Source organism: Chelonoidis abingdonii, chromosome 1 (assembly GCF_003597395.2).
Source record: "Chelonoidis abingdonii isolate Lonesome George chromosome 1, CheloAbing_2.0, whole genome shotgun sequence".
Classification (NCBI taxonomy): domain Eukaryota; kingdom Metazoa; phylum Chordata; order Testudines; family Testudinidae; genus Chelonoidis; species Chelonoidis abingdonii.
Window position 1 is genome coordinate 364,527,953 of NC_133769.1, and position 13,463 is coordinate 364,541,415.

A 13,463-nucleotide genomic window follows, 5' to 3' on the forward strand; every position below is an offset into this window, starting at 1 on the left:
CAGTTTTGTCGAGAATATACTTCCGGAAGCTAAATTGGTCCCTGCCACGATTCATCACTCAACAGACCTGTTTCCTACGCAGTTGGACTGCCGAGAATCTTACCTGGCGGCTAGCATGTAAACCAGCTGTTGCCAGGTCATCGCCAGTCTCAGGACCACATCTGCAGTTGAGTGTCTGACTTCACCTTTCCTGGTGAGATACGATCACTGTTCCTGACTGTTCTCTCCATTACTGCCGAACCCTTTGCCAGCACGAGCTGATACCACCTCGCTCACGCTGTTCGTCCTGCGGACCTAGCCCTTGGTACTTTCAGGTGCAACACACCAGAAGTTCGCCGTAATCCACCTAGAGACAGAAGGCCTCCTCCATCGCTGATCTTTAGCTAGCCGTGAAGCCCACTTCATGGGGAAAAATATCCCGCAGTTTTAGCTGCGAGATGAGCAGTCTACCTACCTTCTCTCATAGTCTGTGTGTGTTTTATTTAGGAGATGTTCTTATTGCGGTGGCAGGAATTATGTTGTGTATTTAGTTGTCATGGTTTTTGTTCCTATGGCAACTGAGTTAGATTATTAGGGGATAGCCCAGCCAGCTTCGGCCGGTTAGGTGAGCTCTGTGTCTGTAAATAAATGGTAGTTTTGTTAGCTGTCTGCTGTCTGGCCTCAAGTGATTTCTTCCTAAACTGGCTGCCCCCAAGGATATAACAGTCCCCCACTGGTACCTCCCACTAACCAGGTGCCGACTCCAGCTTACCATGTTCCCCACTGGTACCTCACGCTAACCAGGTGCCAACCCCATCGTACCACGTCCCCTACTGGTACCTCACGCCAACCAGGTGCCAACTCCATCGTACCACATCCCCCACTGGTACCTCACGCCAACCAGGTCCTGACTCCATCGTACCACATCCCCCACTGGTACCTCACGCCAACCAGGTCCCAACTCCATCATACCACATCCCCCACTGGTACCTCACGCCAACTAGGCGCCGACTCCATTGTACCACATTTTCCCCAATGGTACCTCATGCCAACCAGATGCCAACTCCCCCCGCACTGCATCCCCCACTGGTACCTCATGCCAACCAGGTGCCGACTCCATCGTACCACGTCCCCCACTGGTACCTCACGCCAACCAGGTGCCGACTCCATCGTACCACGTTCCCCTACTGGTACCTCACGCCAACCACATGCTGACTCCCCCGCTTCACATCCCCTACACCAACCAAGCGCCGACTACACAGCACTGCATCCTGCACTGGTACTCCAGCCAAACCATGCACCGGCTCACTCGCGCTGGGTCAGCCACTGGTACCCCATGCCAACCATGCACGGCATCCACCATGCTGGGTCACCCACAGGTACCCCTCACCAACCATGCGCCGACTCCCCTGGGTCGCATCCCCCATTTGTACCCCACATCAACCATGTGCCAACTCCACTGCGCCTCCTCTCCTACTGGTATCCCATCCCAACCACTAACTGCATCCACCATGCCACATTCTCCACTGGTAGCCCACGCCAACCACGTGCCGACTCCCCTGTGTTATGTCCTCCACTCAAACCCCACACCAAACGTACCAACTCCATCATGCTGCATCCCCCACTGGTATCCCATGCCAATTTCACTTTGCTGCATCCTCTACTAGTATCCAGTGCCAACCATGTGCCAATACCCTTGTGCCGCATTCCCCACTTGTACACCACGCCAAACATGCGCGGACTCCACCACGCCGCTTCCCCCACTGGTACCCCACGCCAACCACAAGCCAACTCCACTATTCTGCGTTCCCCTCTGGTACCCCATGCCAACCACGCACAGACTTCACCGTGCCATGTCACCCATTCGAACCCCATGCCAACCATGCACTGACTCCCCCGCATCGAGTCCCCAGCTCATACCCCATGTGCTGACTCCCCCACGCCGCATCCCCCACTCATACGCCATGCCAAATACGCGGTGACTTCACCGTGCCTCATCCTCTGCTGGTACCCCTTGCCAACAGTGTGCCAATTTCCCCGCTCCACATCCCCCACTGGTACCCTGTGCCAACCATGTGCCAACTCCATTGCGCCTCCTTCCCACTGGTATCTCATCCGAATCACACGCCGTATCCACCACTTGTACACCGTGCCGCTTCCCCTTCTGGTACTCCATGCCAACCACGTGCTGATTTCCCCACGCCACATCCCCAAGTCATACCCCACGCCAAACATGTACACACTCCACCATGCCGTGTCCTCCACTGGTTCCCCATATCAACCACACCCCAACTCCACCGTTCCTCCTCTCATACTGGTATCCCATCCCAAGCATGTGCCGCATCCACTGTGTCATGTCCTCCACTGGTACACAGTGCCATGTCCCCGACTGATACCCCGTGCCGGCTCTACCATGCCATGTTCTCCACTGGTTCCCCGTGCCAACCACATGCCGACCCTGCTGCTCTGTGTTCTCCATCAGTACCCCACACCAACCATGCGCCAACTCCATTATGCCGCATCCCCGTTTGGTAGCCCACACCAACCCCATCATGCCACATCTCCCCACTGGTGCCCCATGCCAACTCCTTCGTGCTTTGTCCCCATTGGCACCCCCACACCAACCACGTGCTGACTGCTTCGCACTGTGTCCTCTGTTGGCACCTCCATACCCACCAGGTGCCAACCTCACCACTTCCTTGCGTCCTCCATTAGTAACCAGTGCCAACTCCTCGTGCTGTGTTCTCCATCAGTAGTCTATGTCAATAACATGCCAATGCCTCTGTGTCGCATCCTCCCATGCCAATGTCATGCTAACACCATTGCATTACGCTCCCACCATTGTCCCATGCCAATGACACACCAACTCCACACCATTATGCCGTGTCCCCTGCATTCATATCCCATCCTAACCACATGCTAATTCCATTGTGTCATGTCCCCCCAACCAGTATCCCATGCCAATGACATGCCGACTCCATCGCACTGTCCCCTTTGTTACCCCATGCCAATGACATGCCGACTCCATCGCACTGTCCCCTTTGTTACCCCATGCCGACTCCATTGTACTGTGTCCCCCCAGTCAGCATCCTGTGCCCATGCTGTGCCAAATGCCATCATGTCACATTCCCCCCCATCACCCCGCCTCAGTATCTCATACTGATGGCACACCATTGGGCTGGCTCCTCACCAATCCTGCATGCCAACACCTCCTTTAATGCCTTTATGCTACCTCAGCTCCATGCCCAGTGCTTGTGCCCCTTCAGTAGCTGGCTGACACTGTTACCATTCTGAGCACAATGGTCCTGCATTACCCATCAGTATCCCATGCTGATGTTGTGCCAGCTCCCATCACATGATCTCATCTCTTTGGTAATTCACAGCAAAGCTCTGCCGGCCACACCTCACCGCTTTACCCTGTCATGCCAACGCCACACCAGCCATCCTCACTCCTCCATCAACTCACTTATTTAGGTGCTTTATGTCTGACACCCAGGTTTTGAAACGTTGGCCTATGGGACTTGCTCAAGGCCTCAGAACATGAAGATGACAAAGGAAAGGGGTAAGAAAAGGGAGGCTGAGGGTTAAAGCAGAAAAATAATGGGAGTCATATTCTATCCTGAATCAAGCAAACACAGTCTGATATTTTAAAGATGGATTTAGCTGTCTATATTTAAGAACTCAAGTTTGAAAATTTTGGCTGTAATCTCTCCATCTCAGTTTACTCTTGTATATAAGAGTAAGTAATGCCTACCATGTCCCACTTACAGGATTGTTTTGAGGATTTACTAGCTAACCTTTGTACTGTGCTTTGAGTAATGTTTTTAGCTGTGATAGTAAAAGTACCAGTGAAAGTGTTAACTGGTTTATTTGTGCCTTGATTGTCTTAGTAACTCTGCAGACAAGATGTCTACAACAAAGCTGTATAAACTGGACAATGGAAACAGTTATGCAACCAACTGCTTCCCTGCCAGAAACATTTTGCGGACAAGTGAAGAAGGTAACATTTTTTTGACTGCTAATAACTTTGTCACCCCGCAGTATAATAGCATGTCAGATTCCATTGAACTCCAATTGTTAAAGGCTTGGGGCCAGATCCTAAGCTGGTATAAAGCAGCGTAGCTCCGTTATTTTCAGTGAAGCTATGCTGACTTACACCACCTCCGAATCTGGCCTTTGGACTTCTGATGTCTCTCCATTGCCCATATGTTAAAATATATGTTTTAAGAGATTAATCTCATTCAGACTAGAAACTCTAGACATGTACTTCAGTTTGTGGGCAAGAGTTCTTACATCTGCATGCACTTAATATGGGAAAAGTCACTGGGCCAAATTCAGCTCTGGTATAAACGGCTTTTATAGGAACTGCACCCCTTTATGCCAAGGCTGAATTTGGTTAAATGTGATACTTTGAATTAGATTATCATCACAGACAGTGAGTCAAGTGTAACTGTCACTATAATGATCTGGGGAGGGGAAAACCAAAGAAAATAACTCATTTTTCATGACACGTATTTGCTATCATGTGCATGTCATAAATGTACACAATGCTGTACATTTTAGCCAAATGACTAAGAGTCTCTGCCCTTACAAGCTCAGTCTAGAACAGTGGTCCTCAATCTTTTTCGTCTGGTGGGCACCAGATGACGAGCCATGGAGGACCGTGGCAGTGGACGAGCATCCACTGAAATTCCGCCGACAAGCTGCAACGTCAATAGGCATCGCCGCCAAAATGCCACTGACAAGCAGCATCATCTAGAGGCGTCACCGACGAAAATCGGCATCATTTCAGTGGTGATGCCTCTGCATGATGCAGCTTGTCGGTGACATTTCGGCAGATGCTCGTCCACGGGTCGGTATGCGGGTGCACTTAAATGCCCCAGGGGGCGCCTTGGTGCCCACGGGCACCGCGTTGGGAACCCCTGGTCTAGAGTCATGTGTGAACATGATAAATTAAGACTATGTCTGCACCCGGGAACTGACCATTGGTAATTAAACAGATGGGACATCATAAGGGTAGGTACTAATGGTATTTTGTGTACACACTATTCATGCACTTTTAAGTTTTGCCTTGCACCCACACTTACACAAGAATATGCCATGTCAATTGCATCATCCTCTGGTTCTTTTACACAGTTCCCAGCACAGCTGCCTGAAGCAGTGGCTTCTGGGAGATTTCAAAAGGCCTTGTGGGAGCCCAGGGAACTGTAGAAGTCAAATTATTTCCTGGGAAAAGTCCCACAAGGTTCTGAGACATGGAACCATTCCAAGTCCTTTTTGCCACATGGAGGCCAAGAACAACACTCACCTTTTGCTTCTTACTCAGCCAGAAGGGTTTCTGCTGGAGCTTTTGGAAAGTAATTGTGATGCAGTTACGCTGGGAAAGGGACTTGGACATGGCACTCGGACATGGCACTCGTTCTTGGAAGCTTATGGGAGTTTATTGGGAAAATATTTGGCCTCTTTCCCCTTAATTTTCCTCCTTGACACCCAGAAGGTCTTTTGAAATCTCTCATGAGCCACTGCTTCAGGGAAGCGTGCTGATTATTGTTAGATATCCAGGTGACAATGCAGCTACAATGGTGCGGAACGGCACCAGTATATATGTGCAGGGAAAAGCTGCATCTGAAGCAGAGTGGTTAGTTAAACATTGCACCATTGGTACAGGCACTAGGGATGGCTTGCATATTCATTTACTAATTGTTCAATTCTGTAGCGCAGATGCAATTATTGAGTCAAAAGTTCTACTCCAGCTCTCTTTGGTGTGGTGCAAATCTGCACCTCCTGCTACTAACACATTCTAGCCCCTGGACTGTAAAGTATTTTGGGCAGGGACCGTCTTTTTGTTTTGCATTTGTACAGCATCTAGCAGAACAGAGTCCTGGTCCAACACTGGAACTCCTAGATGCTATAGTGAGACACACAATAATGATCAGAATTTGTAATGTAAACAAGTACATTCTAAAACGATGTTTAAATGTACCTGAAAATGTTTCAAAACTTCACCTGATACAAAGTGGACAGTTGTATAATCTCTAGGGCTTCATTTTAATAAGAATTTCAGTAAGAATCACAGCCTCATGACAGAGTAGGACAGGAACAGTACAGCTGTAGCCAGAGATGCAGGGAGCAGCATATGTTCCTGTAGCAGGGTCGTCTCCTGCTCCTGTCCTGAAAGGGCTTAAAACAGCCCAGAAGAGGGCTGGGCTGGGCAGGGAAAAACCCTGGCTGATTGGAGAAAGTGGCTGCAGCTGGGGCCATGCCCCAAGCTGAGCAACAGGGCCTTATAAGAAGGCCAGGGAAGCCAAGAGAAAACAGTCTTTGCCTGCCTGCAGAGGGAGAAGGGCCTGGCTGTAGGGAGCTAGAGACAAAGTACCTGAGTGGAGCAGGGGAGCTCCCGTCTGGAAAGCCCCAGGCTGCAGCCTAGCATAAGGCCAACAGGTACTGGGGGTTGCAGAGGGCAGCCCAGGGGTAGGCCAAGGCAGCAGGTCCAAACCCTCCTTGCCAGTGATGAGTAGGCTGATACTGCAGTCTGCCCCAGGGTGTGGGGCTAGATGATGACTGGCAGTAGCCATATACTGAGATGTGGTGGGGATAGTGGGTGGGGGTTCCCTGGGGAGGGGAGACCCTGAGAGAAAGGGGTTACTGCCAGGGGGCAGCACCCCATGTAAAAAGGCACTGGGTCCAGGGAGGGACACAGGGGCCAGAGGACAGGCAGATCACTGGCCTGCAGAGGGCCCTCCAGAGCTGGAATGAGCTAAATCCCAGGAGTCACCAGCAGGAAGCACCGCAGGGGTCAGTCCTCTCCTCTACAGTCCCCTATTATTGTTTTTAGTTATGTCCTATATATTTTGTGGGATTGTTTTAGTTGAGTCGATATCCATGAAATACTTTGAAATTACAGGGAAAAAATCAGGATTGATGTAAAAACAGTAGTAAAATTCTACTTTTCTGTGTCTCTGGCTACAGCCTTGATATTTCTGTCCTTATCTGACAACAGAGTTGCCTCCCTGACTGATTATTTTATACACAAATATTTTATAGAAAGATCATTTTTAAAAAACAGTGATTGAGCCATGTTTTAGATCAAATCAAATGCCAAAGTGTCTAGCACACTGTTGATGCGGCACAAACACATTCTTTGCTTACTTTGATCTCTATTCTTATCTTGCACTTCCTTATGCCAGGGGCTGGTCACTGGCTGGTGGCTCACAGAGCTGCCCAGAAGACCAAGTTTGAAGCAATGATCTGTGCGAAATCCCTTCAAGAGAAAGTAGGGGGGACTCCACAGTACATGGAAGAGCTCCAACACCATGGATATACAGATGAAATGGTTCAAGAGAATATGCTAGATGGGCCATTTCTGGTGAGTGCAAACCTAACTGAATGAGGCAAAATACTTGTAAATTATACTCTGCAGTTACATAGCACTTTTAAGCTCTTGAAGTGCTTTCCCAGCTAACTGAGGAAGCATCACAACGGTCTTGGGAGGGAAAGTCTAAGCATCTGGTTTGAAATACCTTGGTGGTCTTGTTACTAGTTTCCATTAGTATTGGAGTCAACTTGTGCTTTTATCCTACATTCTTCAGGCTGTGTGGGTCACACAGGTGATACCGTAAAAGCTGAGGTTCTCCTCCTTCTGTAGCGACCCCGTGGCAATTTTTGGAAGGGTTAAGGACTTGCCCCTGTATCTATAGCCAAGTTATTCAGCAGTGGTCTGCTTGGCTGCCATCTTCCATGCAATAGGTAATTTCATTTCAGTGATAATACTGTACCTGCAGACACAGGTCAAATATTATTTAGATTGTAAACTTTTTTGGGCTAGGGACTCTCTCTTTGTTTTGTCCAGCACAATAGGGTACTGGCGCTACTGCAATGCAACTAATAAAATAAAATTTTGAATTCTCTACTACTGGAAGTGCTGCAGAATCCATGTGAACAAAAGTTAAGACAGATACTAATATATGCCTGGAAAATCGACCCAACGCCATTCCCTACGTCTCTATTGAGCAAGTGACCTGATCCTTTCTGGCCTTCTTCCCAGCTTCACACCCCTCCCCACAACATGTCAGCTCCCCCCAACCCATATCCTAGCTGTTCCACAGAAAGTTCCCTATTCTCCTTCCTTAGTCACAACATCCTCTTCTCTATTCCTCCTTCCCTCCAAAGCACTCGGATTTATTAATCCATGCCCTACCTCCCAGTTAACTGAGGCTATTCTAAAGGTTACTTCTGGTGCTCAGATTCTTAACCAAAATAGCATGAACAATGGTCTTGCGCAAGACCATCATGATCACACCACGTTCGCACCTAACTTCATATGCACGGTATGGCGTTAAGGCCTGAGTTGTCTTCACCGCCCAGCTTTAAGAAATTTGTTTATTACATGTCTGCAGCCAATTGGCTATAAATACTCAGCCTATACAGTGTTACGTGATCTCCACATATTAGCAATCATTGCCAGCTGATCAGAGATGTTGTCTTTTTACAGCCCCTTACAAGACCAGTTCAGACATACAGGAGCCAGAGGGAAAATGCCCATGCCTCTTCAGATGCAGAGAAATGCAGGGGCTGTTGTAAAACCAAACAGACAAGGACAGGTCATGATACTCATTGCTCACTGGCAGAAAGAAATGACAGTCTAGCAAGTTTTCAAAGACTTGACCTTTAATGATTTCACAGGATGTGGTACAAACTGCTTTGTAAACATGCAACCTCAAACTTTGAACAGCATCTCACTGAGTTCAAACAAGAGAAATGGTTACTGCAAAAACAGTGTCTGTTTTGTTACTGCAAACAATGACCCTCACACAGCAAAATAGTCTTTTTGTTCCATTTTTTAAATCCAGTTGTCATTGAAAAATCACTCAGGGCTTCTCTGTACAGGTAGTTAATGCGTTAAGTACCTGTTAAGCTGGGATGTATCTATAGTGCACTGACTGCTTAGAAACAGTCAATCAAAACGCACTATGAAACTTTTACTGCGCAGTAGCCGGGTCCATGTGACCACTTCGTGTGGGGCAGGTTACTGTGCTACCTATTTATAGCCCAGCTTGCCACACACAAACTCTCAGTAGACCAGCTTTCTCTAAGAATTTTATAAACTCATTAATATAATACAGAACTAACAAGGAATAAACTGTTTAATATTTGCTAGAAAAGGACTGTTTTTGTGCATAAATGAATATTGTCCTTTCCTCCCAGGCTTGCTGCACAAAACAGCTGCTTAGTGCACAGCAAGCCTGGGAGGGAACGGGGAGAAGAGAAGTGGCGGCGGTGAGCTCAGGGGAGCAGGCAGAGGTGAGCTGGGGCAGCGGGGGCACTTTTTCCCCGTGCCCCAGAGTCGGCACCCATGATGGCCGGCGCCAGAATGCCGCCTCTAGAAATGTGCCGCCCCAAGCACCTGCTTGTTTTGCTGGTGCCTTGAGCCGGCCCTGTCTGCACGGCGTGTCCTGCTGCAGTGTGCGGCCACGCGCCTGGTGGAGCTGGCAGTTCAGTTGCGTGTGTTACATACACTGGGGCAGCTCCTCTAGAAGTGAGAGCAGAGTCACTTGTCCCCAAGTCATCCAGATAATAAACCCAGAGCAGCTGGCACTCCTGGTCCTGGTTGTTCCTGTGCCTTTGTGAGTTCAGATACCGAACTGTTGGATGTGGAATTGCCTGGCTAGGCTGCAGGGCTAACCCTTTGGTTTGTGTTCCCAGATTAATCTCCACTGTGTGAAGATCCCTTCAGATCTGTGCTCTGTGGATATAAGCAACAAAAATCTGGTCTCAGTAAGTAGGAGATGCTCTCTAAAATAAATGTGGAGAACCACCTCGGATCCTGAGCGATCCACTGTGTTAGCTTGTGAGTGTCCATGCTGCAGGCAAACAATGTGTGAGAATGCAGACACCTACTTCCTCCCAGCAACCGGGCCAGACAACTGTGCACTTGTAATATAACTCAGTGGTTCTCGACATTTTTGGGAACAGGACCCATCTGTAAACATTGCCGGCCTGTTGTGACCCAGTAAAAAGCTTTAGTGCAAAAAAAGCTGGCTTATTAAATATTTCTTACCCATGACATGTAAGATACAATACAATAGTAAGTATTAAATAAGTACACTGGCCATATTGTAGTGGTGGCTCCTGTGGATAGATGGCTGGTGAAAATATTCTTGGGGCGGGTGGCTAAGTAAAAGTATCAGGCCCCACGCGAGTGGATGGAAAGATAAAAGGGTGTCCCTGTCTTGATCTCAGTGCAGTGTGGAGGGGAGGCCTTGGAGAGTCAGGGGGTACACATACCGTGTTGAAGAGTGAGTGTGCCCTGCACTCACGTTGCAGTAGCAGCTTCTGTCCCATTGGCTTTCGCCCCTTGGAGATTTTCTGTGTCAGGCTCCTCTGAATAACGGAGGGAGTCTAAGCCATCTGCCCACCTCAAGAAGACAAGAGAGGAAGGGGAAAGAAGGCGCGAAAAGATCACCAGTCCTTTTGTGAAGATGGGCAGCTGGGGTTAGAGGGGTGAGGGGCCCTGTGAGGGGCTAAAGTGGGGTTTCTGAGTGAGCCATAAGGGTCTAGAGCAATTGAACACCCAAGTTAACTCTGCAGTGAAGACAGACCCTCAGACTTGCTGTCCATTTTCAGAATGCACATAGGAAGCAAATACTAGGAAGTGCTACAGTTTAGGAGTTGTGAGAAAAAAAGACCTAGCTATTTCAAACTGGGTACGAACGCTTGTTTTTCTTTCTCTTCTTTCAGGCTAAAGAAGATGACTTCGAGCAGTTTGATTCCGTCGCTTATATCAATGCTACAGAAAACCTATTGACATTAGGTAAGGAGTACATTGTTGAAATGTAGACGTATCTCTTAGACAGAGGCACGTAATACAGGGAAGCTAAGCATCTCTGAGCTTATGGCTAGAATCTCACAGATAGGTTTCAAAAAGAAGGCACACGTGATGCCCCTATGCAGGAGAATTGCTCCCCACCACCAAGTGGATTTCCTTGTAGAAGAAGTTCTTATAATAATGCTTAGCTCTTACATAGTGTTTTTCATCAGTAGATCTCAAAGCATAAGAAGGAGGCCAGTATCACTATCCCCATTTTACAGATGGAGAAACTGAGGCACAGACAGGTGAATTGACTTGTTCAAGGCTACCCGGCAGGCCAGTGGCAGAACAGGGGACAGAAACCAGGTTTTCTTAGTCCCAGGTGTTGGGAGCAAAGGCCTGACAGATATCTGCTCTGATTTAACAGAAATTGCAGAGTAATCTTTAGTGTTGCACATATGTAAGAAAGTTGCAATGTAATCGTGTTTGTGAGGAAAATCAGAAGATGCAAGCAAGTACAGCACTAGAAGAAACTGGTCTGAGCTGGCACAAAACTTGAACTGGCGGAGGTGGAGGATTGATAGGGAAATGAGATACTAATACATGGGTATAAGAAAAGATAACAAAAAGTTAGCCTAACAAAGGGAAATTGAAGCTATGAATTGTCTGGTGCTGGAGGTGACAGTGATGAGATCATCCTGATGTACTTTTCCCACTTGTAAGTAATTGATCACTGCTTGCTCACACTTCGCTTTTATACAGATTGGTTAGTCCCACTTGCAGAGCAGTGTATTTCAAGCCAACACAATCCTAGTGCTGTATGATCAGTTATTAATTTGGAGAAAATAAAATAAACTAATTTCAGTCGAGAATAAAAAAAATTAAGCTAAATGTTTCCTTCAGTGGTTCAAGAATATATGCAGATCAGAGAGGAGGAAACATGTGAAACTGACTTACATCTTTGAAAAAGAGCAAATTATATTGGGTCATTATGTATTGTAGAGATTGTGTTGAGCTGAGCTGTAGTTTATATTTTCTTTCAAATGTGTTCATCAGTAATATCAAGAATTTCCAGAGTTGTTATAATTAATTACAACATTTTGGAAGGGATATTAAACCTCATGCTACAAGATTTAAGTGCATGTCTCTGCTCTTCGAGCTCAGGATGAGACCTAATGTGGGGGACAGATTGCCCCACATCTGCCTATGTGGCTCTTACATCTTTCTCTGAACCATCTGGCACTGGCCACCGAGGCAGGCTATTGAACTGGATGTGCCTTGGGTCTGATCCATAAACTGACCATCTTCCATTGTACCTGTTTAATCTTTACTAGCTTTACAATAGCATGAGCATAAGAGAACTCTGGGGCATGTAATCCAGCTGGTGGGTCATCTTTACGGGGAGATAGCTAGGATAGGCCAGGAAGTATTGAAGTTTGGATGATTGGCCATGCAGAGGAAGACTAAGGCTTGGTCTTGGAATAGCTGCCTCAGTCAGGGATGTGAAAAAGCCCACCCCTGCCCAGCATAGCAATGCTGATGTAACTGGGTCTACACTGGGGGTTATGTTGATGGAAGAGTGCTTCCACTGACATAGCTAATGTAATTTGGGGAGGTGGTGTTCCTGCATTGACAAAAAAAGAAACCACCCTTTTGTGGGTGTGTCAAGGTTTTTTCCCCACTTTGAACTTTAGCGTCCAAAAAGTGGGGACTTGCATGATCACTTTTAAGCTTAATTACCAGCGTAAATTTGGTATGCTGCCACCAGCCAAAAATATAGTGTTTGGCACACTTCCTGTTCCTCCAAACCCTTTGGATCTGAACACAAGGAGAAATTAGCCTCCCCCTCCCTCTTTTCCCCCCAGACTTTCCCCTCCCTGGGTTACTCTGAGAGGCTACACTGATGCAAACTCCTTGGATCTTAAAGAGGAATTAACCTTCCCCCCCACCTCCTTTTCCCCCCACCAATCCCTGGTGAGTTCAGACCCAATCCCCTTGGGTCTTAAAACAAGGGAAAAAAATCAATCAGGTTCTTAAAAAAGGAAAGCTTTTAATTAAAGAAAGAAAAAGTAAAAATTATCTCTGTAAAATCAGGATGAAAATGCTTACAGGTATTCAGATTCATATAGACTAGAGGGACTTCCCCCCGCCCAGCTTGAGATCAAAGTTACAGCAAACAGAGGTAAAAATCCTTCCAGCAAAAGACACATTTACAAGTTAAGAAAACAAACATAAGACTAATCCACCTTTCCTGGCTATACTTACTAATTTTGAAACATGAGAGACGAGATTCAGAAGATTGGAGAAAACCTGGTGTGACGTCTGGTCCCTCTTAGCCCCAAGAGAACAAACAAACAACAAAAACAGCAAAACAAAGACTTCCCTCCACCAAGATTTGAAAGTATCTTGTCCCCCATTGGGTCCTCTGGTCAGGTGTCAGCCAGGTTACTGAGCTTCTTAACCCTTTACAGGTAAAAGAGACATTAACCCTTAACCATCTGTTTATGACATGCCCCCAAATCTCAGACAGTGTGGAACCACACTGGCGGTGATTTCTTCCTAGAACTTTTAGAATAAACAGATTAATAAAACACATGCACCTTTACATATACTACTAATTATGTGCAAACTACAAGACTTTTCCATTTTAAGGACAATTTTTAACCAGTTGATTCTG

The 13,463-nt window shown here is 47.2% G+C and overlaps 1 protein-coding gene across 2 annotated transcripts in view; it reads left to right on the forward strand.

The window, feature by feature from the left end:
- Positions 1–13,463, forward strand: part of XRRA1 (X-ray radiation resistance associated 1) — a 53,451-nt gene that overhangs the window by 4,197 nt on the left and 35,791 nt on the right. For both annotated transcript variants that reach the window (XM_032781155.1, XM_032781157.2), the window contains exons 2-5: positions 3,870–3,979; positions 7,167–7,345; positions 9,682–9,753; positions 10,717–10,789. In XM_032781155.1, the coding sequence (XP_032637046.1) occupies positions 3,886–3,979; positions 7,167–7,345; positions 9,682–9,753; positions 10,717–10,789 (418 nt within the window). In that variant the 5' untranslated portion in view covers positions 3,870–3,885. The remainder of the gene's footprint in view (positions 1–3,869; positions 3,980–7,166; positions 7,346–9,681; positions 9,754–10,716; positions 10,790–13,463) is intronic.